At 36.7% G+C, this 16,708-nt stretch overlaps 1 protein-coding gene across 1 annotated transcript; it reads right to left on the bottom strand.

The window, feature by feature from the left end:
- Positions 1-5,255: 5,255 nt before the first annotated feature.
- Positions 5,256-16,055, bottom strand: fndc7a (fibronectin type III domain containing 7a). The gene is made up of 13 exons (XM_046052008.1): positions 16,028-16,055; positions 15,813-15,962; positions 13,688-13,948; positions 12,846-13,103; positions 12,439-12,693; positions 11,579-11,833; positions 9,784-10,041; positions 8,918-9,175; positions 8,245-8,499; positions 7,113-7,376; positions 6,951-6,980; positions 6,303-6,339; positions 5,256-5,942 (listed from the first exon to the last, which is right to left on the bottom strand). Exons 1-12 carry the CDS (start codon positions 16,053-16,055, stop codon positions 6,308-6,310), a joined length of 2,304 nt encoding a protein of 767 aa, XP_045907964.1. The 3' UTR covers positions 5,256-5,942; positions 6,303-6,307.
- Positions 16,056-16,708: the final 653 nt, after the last annotated feature.

The following is a 16,708-nucleotide window of genomic DNA, read 5'->3' as shown; positions in this document are numbered from 1 at the left end:
GAAGGAGATGTCACTGACACAATATTACATCCTGAAAGAAAGATGCATTTGTTATATTTCTATACACTAAAGGGGCAGGGCTTTTTTAAAGTCTGAGACTGCGGGCCTTGTCTCAGACAAACCTTGGAAAAAGGTTACTTTATTTATTTTGCTTAGTTTTGCTAATACATATAGTCCAAGATTTATGTTTGACATAACACACAATGCATTTATTATTTTATGACTCTGTGAAATGGGGAAAACCAACTTTAACCAACTCACACATATTTAGGCTATTCTATGTGATCTCCTTTTGATAATGTAATATCTTTTACTACTGAAAATCCCTGCATTAACAACAAGCAATTCGCAACACAATGTGATGGTTACATGGAACACTAAACATACTTTTTAAAGAGCATGAAAATAATACCACAGAAGATCCAATACTTGCAGTAGCATGAGCCAAATAATAGTTCGAAATACACAGAGGGGAGGAGGGGTCTGATCGCCGTTATTAGGGCTTGGACCCCCCAAAAAGAGGAAAAAAACAACACGTTAGGGGCTCTTTTTTTACCTGCAATTATAAATATTACAATATATTTTGTTCATGTCTTACATTCAAGAATCTTGAAATAAGATTTCTGACAGCTCTAAAATGGACAAAACCATTTCCTAAGGTTGACGTTAGTTGAACGTCTTGACTGCCTGCATCACACGTGAATAGAGACACTAGGTTAATGTCAGTTGTTAGCTATCTAGCTTTTCAAATGAAACACAACTTTACTACCTTCAGAGATTCGTAATTACATTACATTACATTACATCACATTTAGTTGACGCTTTTTATCCAAAGCGACTTACAATTGCTATACATGTCAGAGGTTGCATGCCTCTGGAGCAACGAGGGGTTAAGTGTCTTGCTCAGGGACACAAAAGGCATGTGTCTAATACACTGCACCATCATCTCCCCCTAATTAGCCTTTCTTTAACTTAAAATGAGCCATCTGATGTTAGCTAGTTGATTTACCCTATCACCTCATTACCAATATAACTGTCATATTTAATCTAATTGTTTGCTAACACTGGTGTTTGGGCATGAGCAGTGAAACTGAGGATTGTAGAGATACATTCTGACATCAATATAGAGTTTAATATTTTCATTTCAGTCTTTTGTGAACCTTTTACAATAAGCATGGTATTTGTTTTCACTCTGGAATTTTGAGTTTTACATGGATTGATGTTAAAATCCAGGTTTGTTATTTCAAATGTATTCAGTTTTAGTGCCAATTCATAACAAAGTAATCTCATTGCACCTATTATGTAGAGCAGTTCTAGACTGTACTCTTCTAAATATTATTTACAGAGACACAACAATGATTACTGCTTTATTGAACCCGGATTACATTAATAGTCAACATGAGCAAAAGGAAAGGTAAAAAAAACAAAAAACAAAAGAAAAGTTGAAACTTTAAATGATAAGAATTAGGAATTAGAGATTATATTGCAGACTGTATTTTAATGTCTTTGGTTCTGGTTTAGCGTTGTGTGGGTCTGTGTTTGAGCATAAATGATAGTTTGCTGTTGTGTGTTGGGGGTCTGACTTGCTGGCAGTTTTGCTGTAGAATACTACTGACTGCAAAAGTTGTTTAACTGGTGTAGTAAGTGATTTATCATCATCTACAGACTGTAGATTAGTTTAACAAGCAAGGATATTGAAAGCTTTGTAAAATTTTAGTGCACCTGCGCTGTACTGGATTTCCTTTTTACCTGGAAAAAAAAATTTGACTTCCCTGATTGTCATTGTTTAATTCACACTCTGAGTTCAATGTAAACTTACTATTGAATGACAAGCAAGAACCGTATTATCTATTTAGGAATATTATTTTTGTACTTTTGAGATTTTGAGAAAGTTAAAATAAGGTTAATATTGAATATATATATATATACATATATAAAATGCCAAACTAAAATGCTATTATATTTGTGCCCCAATTCTGTTCTGAGCATACAATGGAACGTTATCAGTAAAATTATAATTACTTTATGAATTAAAAAAAAATATACAATAGATTTTTGTTGACTGAAATTAACATATTTTTCTTGTGTGATAGTAATTACTTTACAAAAGATCTATTGCAATGACATACATTTTACTTTGTAAAGTTAAATGTATGTGTGTAGATCCTTTTTCTGAGCTTAAAATGTCCCACCTCAAGACTCATTAGGAATTGTTTTTTGTTTTGTAGAACAGAGCAAATGAATGAAACAAAGTAAGATATATATTGACGATGTTTTAGCAGTTTTTGACATATTTAAGGGTTGCAGTGACTAGTAAATGGGACATGTTTTATTTGCGGGGTGGTGGCCCTCTGGTGGTCCTCCCTGGCATCTATTATCATTTTTAATCAAGATACAGGTCATCAGGAGGGATTCCTTAATTGGCATTCATAAAGAGTCTGAACAATTAACTCCTAAAGTCATATTTTCTTTCTTTTGAATTTTAGTGAATTAAAATTTTTGATAATTTCTAGGAAGGATTTGATCAAATCAGATCAAATTTTAAGCCCCCAGTTAAGATCAAAAGTTGTTATCCATTATCCAACATAGAAAAGTGAAGATGAACTACATAGATCAGGAAATTCACTGTGCTAATACTTGGATGAAATTCCTCTTAAATGCAAACATGCATATCAGTATCACTGTCCATTAGTTACATCAGTGATCCAATTTAAGCATCTAAAAATCACCTAAAGTGCATTCCCTTCAAATATCAGCAAGAACACAGAACACTCACCTGCAGCCAAAACATGTTGTATCTATAAAAGACATAATTAATTAAAATTAAAAATGTTACAAAAATCATTACATTATAAATTTCAAACAAACAAAAAAGAAACAGAATGAAAAAAGTGTAATTACCTGTATGACAGACAATAGGATGACTGATAAATAAAACATCCACATCTTATCCATTGTTATTGTCTGCACTCAGGAGCTCATCTCAGGACTTCACAGGCTGAGCACTGTAAATTAGCTTCATGGGAACCAACCAGGACATCTTAAATGAGGACAGTTAAATGCCTGTGGGCTCCCTGTTTTCATGAGAAGGAAGTATGTGGCTTCTTAGGTGAAGGTGGGGGCACTTTCAATCCCCCACCCCATTACACTCAAACTTCCTTCATGTTCCAAGAATATTTCATTGCTCATAATGCAATCTGCACTGGACCAAAGAAGCTTTGAAAGCAAAAGTTGTAACACTGATTTTTCTCCAACTATGTGTATTTTTTAATAATGTTGACTTCATTGTTTAGAAAAGGGATTTGCCTGCAGTGGTAATATGATCTCCTTTGTCTGACATACTGAGTGATTGAAAAGTGACTAAAGTCCCCCTCGCCATATAGTTATCATGCATTATTGTATACTGGCTGCACTTATAGGGCCTGACTTTTCCTGTTGCAGCACCATGAGACATTGAACTGAATTTGAATTGAATTGAATTTTTTTTTAAATTGAAATCTTTATTTTGAACATGCAAGAGAAAGTATATAAAAAATAAAATAAAACAATGTTTAAAAACATAGGAGAAAAAAAACAACAGATGAGCAGCAAACAAAGTACCCTTCTTTCTTGGGTTAACATACTTCTATCACATGTGCGAAAAGGAGTAGGAAGAAGTAAAACTTATGTACTCCTACCCCTTTAATTCTAACATTCCTTCAATTTACAATATTTATATTTATTATTATTATGTTGTTATATACATCCATATATATATATATATATATATATATATATATATATATATATATATATATATATATATATATATATATATATATATACATACATACATACATATGTATACACATACACATACATACATACATTAATACATATACACATATATATGTGTATGTGCATACACATGCATGTACATACACATATACATACATACATATATATACACATACACACACATATTTCTTTATATACACAATATTAAAGTGACCACTGACAAGAATTTATTTATCTAACCTCGATTATGTACTTATTCAAACAGCAAAAAATACAACAAAAAAAACAAAACACTTCTACTTTTACAGTGCTTCTCGATACCTCCTGAAAATAATTTGACATTTGTGGTATTGGATGAATTGCTATGAAATTTGTGTCTCAGGATGAATTGTAATAACTTTGGTTACCCCCTATCTTTGCATCTAGCGCCATCAACAAAATTTCAATTTGTGTTCAATACTTTGGTTTATGATCAAATTCCAAAACTTATGACATTCCCATCAACATCAGCTGTTCTGAAACTTAGCAAATGTTAGCTTGCTAACAAACTTAACTAAGATGATGAACATTTTCAACACAGCATGTTAACATTGTCTTTGTGAGCATGTTGCCACTCTGGCATTAGCATTTAGCTGAAAGCATCATTGTCCCCAAGGACAGCCCCACAGAGCTGCTACCATGGCTGTAGACTCATAGTCTTGTTATCTGGTATATAATCTACAAAACAGTTTGTGATTGAGTTTAAAGTATGAATTTAAACCAGTTTATCCTGAAAAAATATTTACAGATGGGAAGCTGGTGGGGGATCATATCCTTGCAGCACTACACACTATATATAATATATATATTACAATGTTTAGGATATACTATACTCTTAGGTTAATTTTCCTATAGAGAATATAGTCATATTAATAAGCCATTAGAATTAGAATTTGCTTGCCGCTACAGTCATTGAAGAATTCTGGTATGTGGTATTTTCTTTTTCTTTCTTTAATTTAATTTCGTAGCAATTTAATGATAAAATCACTCAACAATTCACATCTGGTCACAAGGGGAACATGGCATCTGAACTATGTACCTCAAATAAAAGCACATCTGTTAAAGAAGAAGAGTTGGAAATCTTCAGTTCCTCTCAATGTGTATGTATTTTAGTGTGCAACGTAGAGCCACAGAATTAAAATATATATATATAGGTCATGTATCCAACCCCCCTGCACTGGCGACCTGTCCAGGGTGTACCCCGCCTTTTGCCTGATGTAAGCTGGGATTGGCTCCAGCCCCCCGCGACCCTGTACACAGGATAAGAGGTTGATGATGGATGGAAGGATGGATGGATGGATGTATCCAACCCGACACACCTGAATGAAACATCTATATTTCGTAAAGAAAAACCCATACAAGATGACTGACGCCACACAGTGTTTCAATTCAAAAATGATGTGCTTTATTGTTGTTGTCTGTCAATGGAGAAAAAACAAATTCAATGAAAGCAGAGTTAACATTGAAATTATCTCCAGCAATCTGATCAGACGTATCATCCACAGGACATGCTGAGCATGACTCCAGGCTAACGAGATGGATACCTGCTGTCCTACTTTTAAGCAGCTTTACAACTCAGAGACATGTCATACGACTGCCCTATGGAGGTCTTTTACTTGGAGAAGTATTTTAAATGTATTTTGTCTTAAAATGGATATTGCCATGATACATATATGTGGGCTTTCACTGTAAAGTTTCTATTCCTGTTTCTTTTTAATTTTTACTAGATGTCATTACATGTTGAGGTTACATCAAGGCTCAACATGAAAGGGTAACTGAATTGATTAAACATGAGGAATTGCAAAGCAGAAATTAAAATAACATGCAGTCTGCTATGACAAGTTGCAATATGGAGAATATCATTCAAATACATTGGATAAATGTTAACAGTTAAACCCCCCTTTTATATATTTCATTGTTTTAATTTAGTGTAATTTAGCTTTTATTTATGCATTTTTTGTTCAGAGGAAACAGTTTGTCAGACTCTATACAGCTTACAGCAGAGATACCCTAGCCCTAAATAAGAGTGATATTTCATCTGGGTATATTGGATCTTTATGGTTGCCGTTGGTGTACACACATTCCTCTGTCCATTTTGGGTAGTTGATGGTGATGGCAGATGTTCACTGTAGGGCAAGAAAGATGAGAGAGAGAAATTAGTAGCCTGGACTTGGTCATTAACAATATCTCATCATAGCTTTAGTGCTAATTCATCATACTAGTAAGTGGTCGTTCTTTGTTAAACTTTAGCTTTGTCATACTGAGTCTGGGGCTATTAAATATCTATCACTTTGGAGCCACTCATCACAGGCAAAAAGATTTCCGTGTCACATTCCTCCAATTCTTCTTTCCATATTTATAGTCCCAGAGGTAAAAACAGATAGAGATCAGCCTCACCTGTGCTGGTCTATATGCTCTCTCTCTCTCTGCTTCTTTTATCTGTAGGAAGCATAACACAGTAATAACAATAATAACAATAAACTTACCACAATTAATCCACACTTCGTTTTCCACGAGAGATCACTAAAGAAGGACAGAGACATGAGATTCCGGTGCAGTAGCAGTTTAAAATTTCTCATAACGTAATTAGAGTTTAAAACAATAATTTAAATTTTTGGTGTATTTTTGGTGTAAATATTCTTATTGGCTTTCTTGCCAAGAGTTAGATGAGAAGATCGATACCATTCTCATGTTGGTACGGTAAATGTGAAGCTACAGCTGGTTAGCTTAGATTAGCTTAGCATAATGACTGGAAATTCAATTGGAGTAGAATCAATCTTCTTGTCTAACTCTTGTCAAGATACAAATAAGTTTATTTAACAAAAGGTCAAATTATTCCTTAAACTACTGCAAAACAAAATGTTTACAGTTTAGAGCAGTGGTTCTCAAACTTTTTCTTGTCAAGGACCTCTAAACTGACACAAATTGGATCACGGACCCCCATTTGATAAGATTTTGTCCCACGGTCTCCCATCTGAAAGGATTCTTTTCTTTGTATTTTTTTTTTCAGATAGTGTATACAAACCATGACCGAAATAGTCATACAGTTTTTTCATTGTGTTACTTATGGATGGAATGTTTAGTGAAAATAAATGATTCCTCTTTTTGCTGGGGACCCCCTGGAGGAAACTTACCCATGCCAATATTAATTCCTGGGCAGGGAACTGAGAATATGACAAAAATAAACACATTAATGCAGCTGTTAGCAAAAATCATACACATACTATAAGAACAAATTAAAATTTTTGCTTTTAATTATTTCAGAGTAAAGACATTCCATCTGCTCTATGACTCACCCGAGTATGTCCTGGGTTGACAAAAGCTGACTTTGATCCCATTTTGTCCAACTGGTGTGGCCACTACTGTGTAGACGTCCCCACATGTTTCCTCCTGGATATCACAGTACATGTTGCCGGGAGCTGCGATACAGGAGTAGTTGGCTCCTGTCCCATACAGCTCTACTGTGTGGTTCTGAATCTGAGGGCCCAAAGAGAGCCAGTACACCCTGAGGGACTGGTTGGCCCTGCGATAGAGCTTGACATTTGTTGGACAACAGGCACCTGCCATAATGAGAGGATACGTTTTTCTGGTGTCCATGTCAAGGACCATACTGGTGGTTGTGGATGTTTTAGACCATTAACTACAAACTACATCACTACTGACTGTTTCCAAAACTAGTTTTAGTCCTATGTATGTGTTGATTTCCCTAGATTTATGTAGTGCTGCAGCTAATGATTCTTTCCATTATTAAATAAACCAGATTAAACCAGATTAAATTATAATTAAGAAAGATTATTGAAATCTTTCATAAGCAAGCAGATCAATAATAAAAAGAGAACATAATATTAGTGAAAATACAATACAGGACATCATTATGCTAACTAGTCAGTTACTAAGTTACTAAAAACATACTACAGTGAATCATGCAATACACAACATTCAAAGCAATAAAACGAGAAATGTTAATGTTGATGTAAATATACACTAAACAATACAACACTGTGCAACATTATCACATTAACTGTTTTGTTTAGGAAACAGGGAAAAATAGGGAAAGTTCCCAGATAGATATTAAATTTAAAGCAGCCAATCTTCACATTTAAGAAGCTAGAACGAGGACTGTTTGGCATTTACGCTTCATACATGACTTTAACAATAAATTGATTATTAAAATGTTTGCAACTTGTTTTTCTTTCAGCCAACTAAGTTTAAATTTTCAGCTCTACGTTCTTTCGACAATATGTTTGCAGGTACGTGTGATTTTCTGCTCAATTATTCCAAACCACTGTTCTGATCCCTTAAAGTTACAGAAACATATCGTTTTACATCAATTGTCCCACCTTATCATTCACCCCTCACCTCACACTCTCAAATAGGCACCTGTATGTATATTTTTGTGTGTGTGTACATGTATGTATGTATCCTCACTTGATGAGAATCCACGATATCTGCACTCTGACTTGTATCCTGTGCTGCTGATGGCTTCCAGGATGACGCTGTAGGTGGTGCCACAGGTGATGCATCCCATCAGGCAGTGGGTGTCCAGGGTGTGACACTTGGCGTAGCCGCGTGAGGACATCAGGGTGGTGATGTAGGAGCGAGCTCCTCCACCAGGTGCCCAGGTCACGTTGGTCATAGCCTGGGTGACCTGGGTGACATTAATAGACACGGGGCAGCAAGGACCTGGGTGAGTAAAATGCAGAACAATAATCAATACTTGTGTGCATCCATGTATAATAAGAATATTTTTACTTGCCTTCATGATGCTTTCTCATCCAATCATTTGAGTGTTTAAAATAACTTACTTAAGCTCATATTCTTATTATGAGAACCATAGATTACTCTTATACTGAAATTATTGTTACATGAAAAGAGAAAAGTAGTAGAGCACTATAATGGCAAGTGGGGTCAGCATTTAAGTCCCCCGTTTTTTTAGCTGGCAGTTGCATGTTGTCATACTTTTTGTAGGTGAAGTATTTTATTTTATTTGTAGAATAACTAAAATGGACAGAAAATGTTTTATATGGTTGACAGCTGGGATGGTAAAAAAGGGATAAAAATTACAATTAAATACCTTACACGCGGTATGACTTGATCATACCTGTTTCCAAAGGTTTACTGTATCCAGGTAGACTTCTCCCCACAGATGTGGTGGCCACTGCCGTGACCTCATAGGTTGACCCACAGGGCAGCTGTGTGAGCTCACAGGAGTTATTTCTCGCGTTGCAAGTGTGTATGTCATAGCGTCCGATGGCAGTGATGGTATAATTTGTGTTGAGGGTGTTGGGGGTAGTGAAGAGGACACGGTATATGGAGCTGTTGGTTTGTGTCATACTCAGGATCTCCGGGGCACACGGAGCTGCAGCACAACAGACATGAAATTGAGTTTTCATACAATAAACACACACGTTCATGCCACAGAGTGAGAGTTTAATTTTAATTCGTTTAACATTTTGGGAAATATGATGATTCACCTTCTTGCGAAGAGATACATGAGAATATGGTCAGTGTCAGTTTGGTAAATATGAAGCTACCATCAGCAGCTTGTTAACTTACCTTAGCACAAAAAACTGGAAACAGCTAGTCTGTCTTTTTCTAAAGGTAACAAAATCCACCTACTAACACCTTTAAAGCTCAGTGATAAACACATCACATCTTAGTTGTTTAAGACATACAAAATAAAAATTAAAAAACGACACATTGGTATTAGATTTTGTTCCGTTTGGACACAGCCAGGCTAGCTCTTTGTACTATAAGCTAAGCTAACCAGCTGTTGGCTATAGTTTCATATTTATCGTACAGACACAAGAGTTTTTAGAAAGAAAGCAACAAGGCATGTTTCCCAAAACGTCACGTTTGATATTTAATCTCAAAGGATTCCCAGCCTTCACTCGCTTGTGTGTATGTGGATAAATGTGTATTTATGATGTGATATGTCATTCTTCATCAAACCTTGTGTATCAATACCTGTCTCACGTGTTTGTGGTGTGCAGGTAAGGTTGCATCCTCGTAAGTCGCTGCATGGTGTGACAGTCACAGAATAAGCTGTGTTGCACTTCAAATCAGACAGCGCACACACGGGTGCCGTGTCATTACAGTGGATGACATCATTAGTCTGTGCTGCTGTTGTCTCATATAACTCGGCCCCTTTGACTGGTGACCACATGATCTCCAGGGTCTCTGTAGAAACTAGGTTTATGGTAACATCCTGTGGGCAACAAGGAACTGGGGGAGTGGCGGGAAGAACAAATGCAAAAATATGTGAGAATCATAATCAACATTGTGCAAAGGACCATACTGATGGTTTTACATGTCAAAAGAACAAAATTATGTTCTACCTTTTTGGCAGTCATTGTTTTTACCATGTCAACTTGCGGGTACTTGATACTTAGGTGGTCCATCACTTTGCTTTTTTCCCCTCAAATATATGTTTGTATTGTGTGCAGTTGTGAGCAGTCGCTACTTTTTTATAGCAAATCACAAAAGGCACAGGTGTAACTAAGAATATGGGCTAAGTTTCATGTGTCCTGGAATGCCATGCCAGTGTGCTTAATACCATGGAAATGATATTATGAAAGAAGTAGCACACTTAAATGGAATACAGTAATTAAATGGTATTACTTACACCTGTGGTTTTCCCGTCATGGCATATCAAAATACTTTTGCATGCATAGTTTTACAACAATGACATTGTGGAGTAATCAGGAAAGCTGTCAGCCAGTTCCCAAAAATCCTTGTAGCCATGAGCAGTGATGTCAGGAAATCAAACCAAAAGAAGTAGGGTATGAAAAGGATAATGTTACAGAAGCCCCAAGTGGCCAAACATTCATACATTTTATTTACTTCATTTTCCCTTGACACAAAGTTAATTTAATTTGTTTTCTCAAGATCTTGCATCATTATCTCGAAATAACATATTGGGAAAATAACGTTTTCCCGATATAATGACATAATTAATTCAAGATATTGAGAAAACAAAACAATAGTGTAATACATGGGTCCACAAGTATGTTTGGCATCAGGCAAATTTTTTAAGGATAATTTGATTGTCAGTGTCACTGGTTAGTCAGTAGAGCATGGTATGCTCAATGTAAAAGCGAGTGGGGAACAAACACACAACCCTTATATTGAGAGTCCTGCGTTCTAAAATTGATGCCAAATTTACTTGCCAACACCTGTACTACACTATCGTTTTGTTTTCTTGAGATCTATAATTAATAATTATGATTAATTATGTCATAATCATGATTAATTATGTCATTATCTCGAGATCTCAAGAAAATGATCCCGTTATCACTGGTTAACAGAGTAAATAAAATGTATGAATGTATTGCTGCTCAAGGCTTCCGTATAATGTGGATTTGAGGTGTTTCTTAAAATGGTGGTGAAATTAAATGTAACAGGGAAGGTTAGTTTAACGGTCTTTCTGGATGAGTGGATTAGCACATGACAAAAGGATTTCTTTGTCAACTCAATATGTCAGACTTAATGTTTATTGGTCTGAAGCAAGCCCATATCTAAAGCAAGTTTCATGACCTGCAACTTAATTTTCATGTGGCAGTGCAACACAACTCACAGCGTGTGCTCTACTAATAAAAAAGACAATGACACTTAAATGTAGTGTTATGTTACTTTCGATAATTGTTGGTTGTAACGGAAAGTACACACAATGTGAAGTTATAAGGCTAAAACATACAAAACCACTAGTATGATCCTTTGATTTGATAACAAAAACATGTATTGGTGGTGTGTCTGGTCCTACTGGTGGTGTAATTGCGAACAGGAGCGACAGGGCTGGAGCCGGCCTGGTTGTAGGGGAAGACAGTGGTGAGGTAGGTGTAGCCACACATGCAGAAAAATGGGCAAGTGGTTCCAGTGGTGTTACATGACTTCTCTGTCCCGTCGTCCCTCTTTATGAAGGCCATGTAGAACTCCACCAGTGGCACCTTATCCCACACCACAGAGCAGTTGCCTGCTTTGGGTTCCTCCACCCAGATGTTCTCTGGGGGACAGGGATCTGTCACAGACAGAGGTTAAGAAAAAAATTAAAATGGACATCACTTTTTTAAGGAATGGTTTGACATTTTGTGAAATATCCTTTTTTGATTTCTTGCTGAGAGTTAGATGAGAAGATTGATACCACTCTCATTTCTGTATGGTAAATATGAAGTTACTGCTAGGAGATGGTTAGCTTAGCTTATCATAATGACTGGAAACTGGCTCTGGTCAAAAGTAACAAAATCTAACAGCACCTCTAAACCACACCAAATTACATGTTCTAGTTTGTTTAATCTGTACAAAAATCTAAATGTACAAATTACACATTGTAGTTTTATATTAAGTTATGGTGAGTATTTCTTAGCCAGGAGCGTTCACTTTTGTGATTAAACTAACAGGATATAATTTGTTGTGAGTTTTAGAGGTGCTGGTAAATTTAGTTGAATATGAACCAGGCTAGCTGTTTCCATCTGATTCCAGATTTTGTGCTAAGCTAAGCTAACCGGCTGCTGGCTATAGCTTCATATTGACTACATATTTTCGTAATTCCCACAATGTCAAACTGTTTTAACATGTAGGATTTTGTGTCTGATATGTGGCTGTAGTTGTGTGTGATATACCCACATGTAATGTAGTCTATTGGTTGCGAGGGTCTGCTGGGACCTGCTTGGTTAAAAGCTATGACAGAGACAGAGTGGTTCTGGCCACACTCCACAGGTGCAATAAAACAGTTACTATTAGCTGCTGAAGTACAGTTTTGGCCATTAGTGGTCCAAGCTATGTAGTTGTCAGCTCCTTGCGCTAACTCCCAGTACACAGCAACACCAAGAGATCGACCCTGAGTCACCTGGACGAGGGTCACATCTGGGCTGCCAGGACCTGGAAATGAAACCGGAAGTAAATTAGTAACAAGATCACCTACATTCATGTTACCGCCAACTTACCTATTGGGTTTGTGCATTATAAGTAAAAATTGGTCTACTGTAGGTTTTCTTTCACATTCTCATCAACCTAATTCTTATTATGCTTACGTGTGATCTGACTGACAGTGAGGTCGTCTCCAGCTCGACCATCAGAGTCCCAGGCTGTGCCCTTGATAAAGTAGTTAGTCCCTGCTTCAAGGTTATTAAAGGTCACTATGGTGTCAGTGGTGTTCAGTTTGAAGCGGGAGCTGGAGCCCTCTTGGATAAGGCAGAGCGTGTAGAGGACGGCGTGCTCAACCGGGGTCCAAGTCACAATGATGGTGCCATTGTTAGGGGAGGTGGTGTTCAATGTGGGTGCCTTTATCACTACAAGCAGGTGCAGGTAGAGAGTAATAATGAGATAATGGGATAATGAGAAAAGAATTAAAATGGACAAACACACAGATTAGTTAACTTGGTGTGAAATAGAAACAATTTTGCTTATGTGTCCCTTATGTGATTATGTTACAGTCACTTCTCCTGCAGGAATGGAGAGAACCTAGTTCTCATGGTTTTGCTTTTCATATTATGAGAACAGTACAGTGCAGAGGGGTGGATACAGTTTCCACCCTCCTGCGTTGGATGCAAAAGGTAGATACTCTGTGACAATGGATGGTGAAATGACCGCCGGCAGAGTGTGATAAAAAGCTATTGTCCAACAGGAACAACAGCCAGGTTGCATTTCACTCTTTATACACTGATTACCATCTTGAGAGTAAACTTTCTGTGATGTGTAGTGTTGTTACAGAATATTAGTAATAATACTCTAAGTCTTCATGGTAAAAATCCCAAATACGTGGTGTTAATGAGTGTTGTTACATGAGGATTTCAATCATCTATCACTCTCTGAAATTCTGCAGCCACAGTATAAAGTGTATTTAAGACTCTAGCATTACACTTTTTTTCCATACCTGTTCGAGCATTGACGGGGTATGAGGGCTGACTCCTCCCCCCAGAGTTGACAGACATGACACTCATGCTGTAGACTGTGTAGGGCTGGAGCTGCACCACAGTACCCGGGGAGCCGGTCACCACGGTCTCAGAGAAGAAATTACCAACCTCCGACTCTGCCCTCAGGATGTAGCTAGTTGCCCCTGAAACCTCTGTGAACTCCACAGTGATGCTGTCGCTGTGTTTGGAGTAGGCCTGTTTAATGCTGGGGACGTCAGGAGCTGGAGAATAAATGATGGAATCAAATTAGACAGAGGACTATTTCTCTGTTTTTTTATTATATAATAATAGTTTGTAAATGTATTGGTGGAATGTAACAAAGTACACCTACTCTACTACTTTGCTGAAATACTGTTTACTTTTTTGAGCAGTTTCTTCTTATGATGCTTCAAATCTACAACATTTAAGAAACCCCTAAGAGTCCCTTAAAAAAATTACACATTTGTTCCCAATGACAAAAAATGCTGTAAAAATATCATAAATTAATATTTTTTCCACTTTAAAAGAGTCAGTCTTAAGCTACTTAAGCCTGAAATATACATATCATACATTAATTATATTTTTGGGATTTTAACACTTTAAATGCCATATCTCCACTGTTTTTTTTTATTGAAAAAAAAAAATAATAATTTCCATAAAATACAATTCAAAGAGTATTTGCATTGTTATTTTCATTCAAGTTCATAATCTTAGCTTATAATGATATATAATCATTTACAGATCGTCCTGTGTGCTTTCTTGCATCTCCGAAATAACTACTCCCAAACTAAGTTACTGCTCATACTTACACTAATAGGTACACCTGTTCAATTGTTTATCAACACAAATAGTTGATCAGCCAATAACATGGCAGCAACTTAATGCATTTAGGCATGCAGACGTGGTCGAGACAACTTGTTGAAGTTCAAACCGAGCATCAGAATGGGGAAGAAAGGAGATTTAAGTGACTTAGAACGTGGCATGGTTGTTGGTGCCAGACGGGCACATTTTCGAGTGGCCTTTTATTGTGGCCAGCCTAAGGCACACCTGTGCAATACCCATGCTGTCTGATCAGCATCCTGATATGCCACACCTGTGAGGTGGATGGATTATCTCGGCAAATGAGAAGTGCTCACTAACACAGATTTTGACAGATTTCTTTTCAACAATATTTGAGAGAAATAGGCCTTTTGTGCATATAGAGAAAGTCTTAGATCTTGAGTTCAACTCATGATGAATGGGGGCAAAAATAAAAGTGTTGCGTTTATAATTTTGTTAAGTGTATATTCGACACAGCCAAAATGGTTTGAAAATAAAAAACTGAATGGCACAAAATGTACCCAGGAACTCTTAAGGGTTAAGAAACAAATGTTGTACTTTTTACTCCACTACATTTATGATATGTCAACAAGTCTCTTTACAGATTAAGATATGCAAAATATGAGAAAATCTTATAATTAGGGGTGCATCTAACTTGGTTTTCCATGTCGCTTAATTGTTTGGTCTGTTAAACTTTGAAATAAGTGAGAACAGTTTCCCAGTGCCCAAGTTGATAACCAACCATCCAAAACCCAAGGTTATTCAGTTCATACCACGGGGGCCAGTGGATGGTTGGCAATACATCATATTTTTTAGAGCTTAAACGATTATTGGTTGACAGATTAATTTTCATTCAATCAATAATAATTTAAGCTAAGAAAACATGACGTATTGCTTTACATTAACTACTTGATGTAAGTAGTTAAAATAAGTTCCACCTCAACCAGCTGAAAGATCAAAATGCTACTTCCAACACTGATAATTATCCATATACAAATCTAATAACATATTAAAAAATGACATTTATTGAGGCCTTTCTGCCTCCTTAACGAGTACTTTTACTTTTGATACTTTAAGTACATTAAGATTATAATACAGAGGTGTGTTTACTTAAGTAACACTTTGAATGCAAGATTTTCACTTGTAGTGGAGTATTTACACATAAATTGCTACTTCTATGTAAGTAAAGAATCTGAGGACTTCTACTACTGTAGAAACGTGAGATACATGAAGTGCTGTCAGGTGCAGCCAAATTTATGTCTTCATGGAGTCAGTTTCCTCCTTTACCTGTCCTTGCTGCTGTTACTGACCTGTTGTCTCCTCTGTCTCTGCGCTGCTGAGGACATTGAGTGCATTGTCCATAGCTTCTAGCTGCATGGTGTAAACTGTGTTTGGCGACAGGGAATTGACTGAGCCCATCACGGTGCTGCCACCGAACTGAGCAAAGACGGATTGTTTTGGAGAGTTCTTGGGTGTTGCTGTGATCTTGTAGGAGCTGGCACCAGTTTGGCCACTCCACTGCACCGTCATACTCTTAGATGTGACGGTAAATACTGACAAAGTGATGCCTGAAGTAGATAGAGAAGAAAAGAATGAGACATTCAAAAAATAAATTGCCTGATGCCATTAAAATATGATAAAAAATAGAATAATATTGGTGCCATAATCTGATTTTTTTTGGGGGGGGGGGGGGACTTTTCAAAGAGATTTCCATTTCAAATTATTTGCTTGGGAAGTGTCTAAATGTAAATGTAAAAGAAGATAATTTACCATTTTGAGCAGCACACATCTGAAAATGACAAAACATGGCACGTTAACAAGGAAATAACTTGATGATAAATTACAGTAAATACAGCGTTTTCATGACAAGGACATCATTCCAAGGGTAGCAAGCTATTGGTATTTCACATTATATCCTGAGACAAATTATGCCCTGTATCATATTCCTGGAGCATCAGAGGCAGCAGGCTGCACATTACCCTCACTCAACACAGATTTCAGGACTGGTCAGTGCAGGTATTTCTTTCAGGTCGGAATGAATTTGTCTATTGAGCTAAGGTTGGGCATGCCACACACACTTGTTGAAAGCAGTGACACTCAAAAGAGCCTGTGTGTTTCAAAAGTCCTCCCACTGTTATTTATCTGGATATATAAAATGTGCACTATATCAATGTCAGCTACTG

This window comes from Micropterus dolomieu, linkage group LG06 (genome assembly GCF_021292245.1).
Source record: "Micropterus dolomieu isolate WLL.071019.BEF.003 ecotype Adirondacks linkage group LG06, ASM2129224v1, whole genome shotgun sequence".
NCBI lineage: Eukaryota > Metazoa > Chordata > Actinopteri > Centrarchiformes > Centrarchidae > Micropterus > Micropterus dolomieu.
Note: the sequence above shows the minus strand (reverse complement) of the source record. Positions and strands in the feature narration are given on the sequence as shown.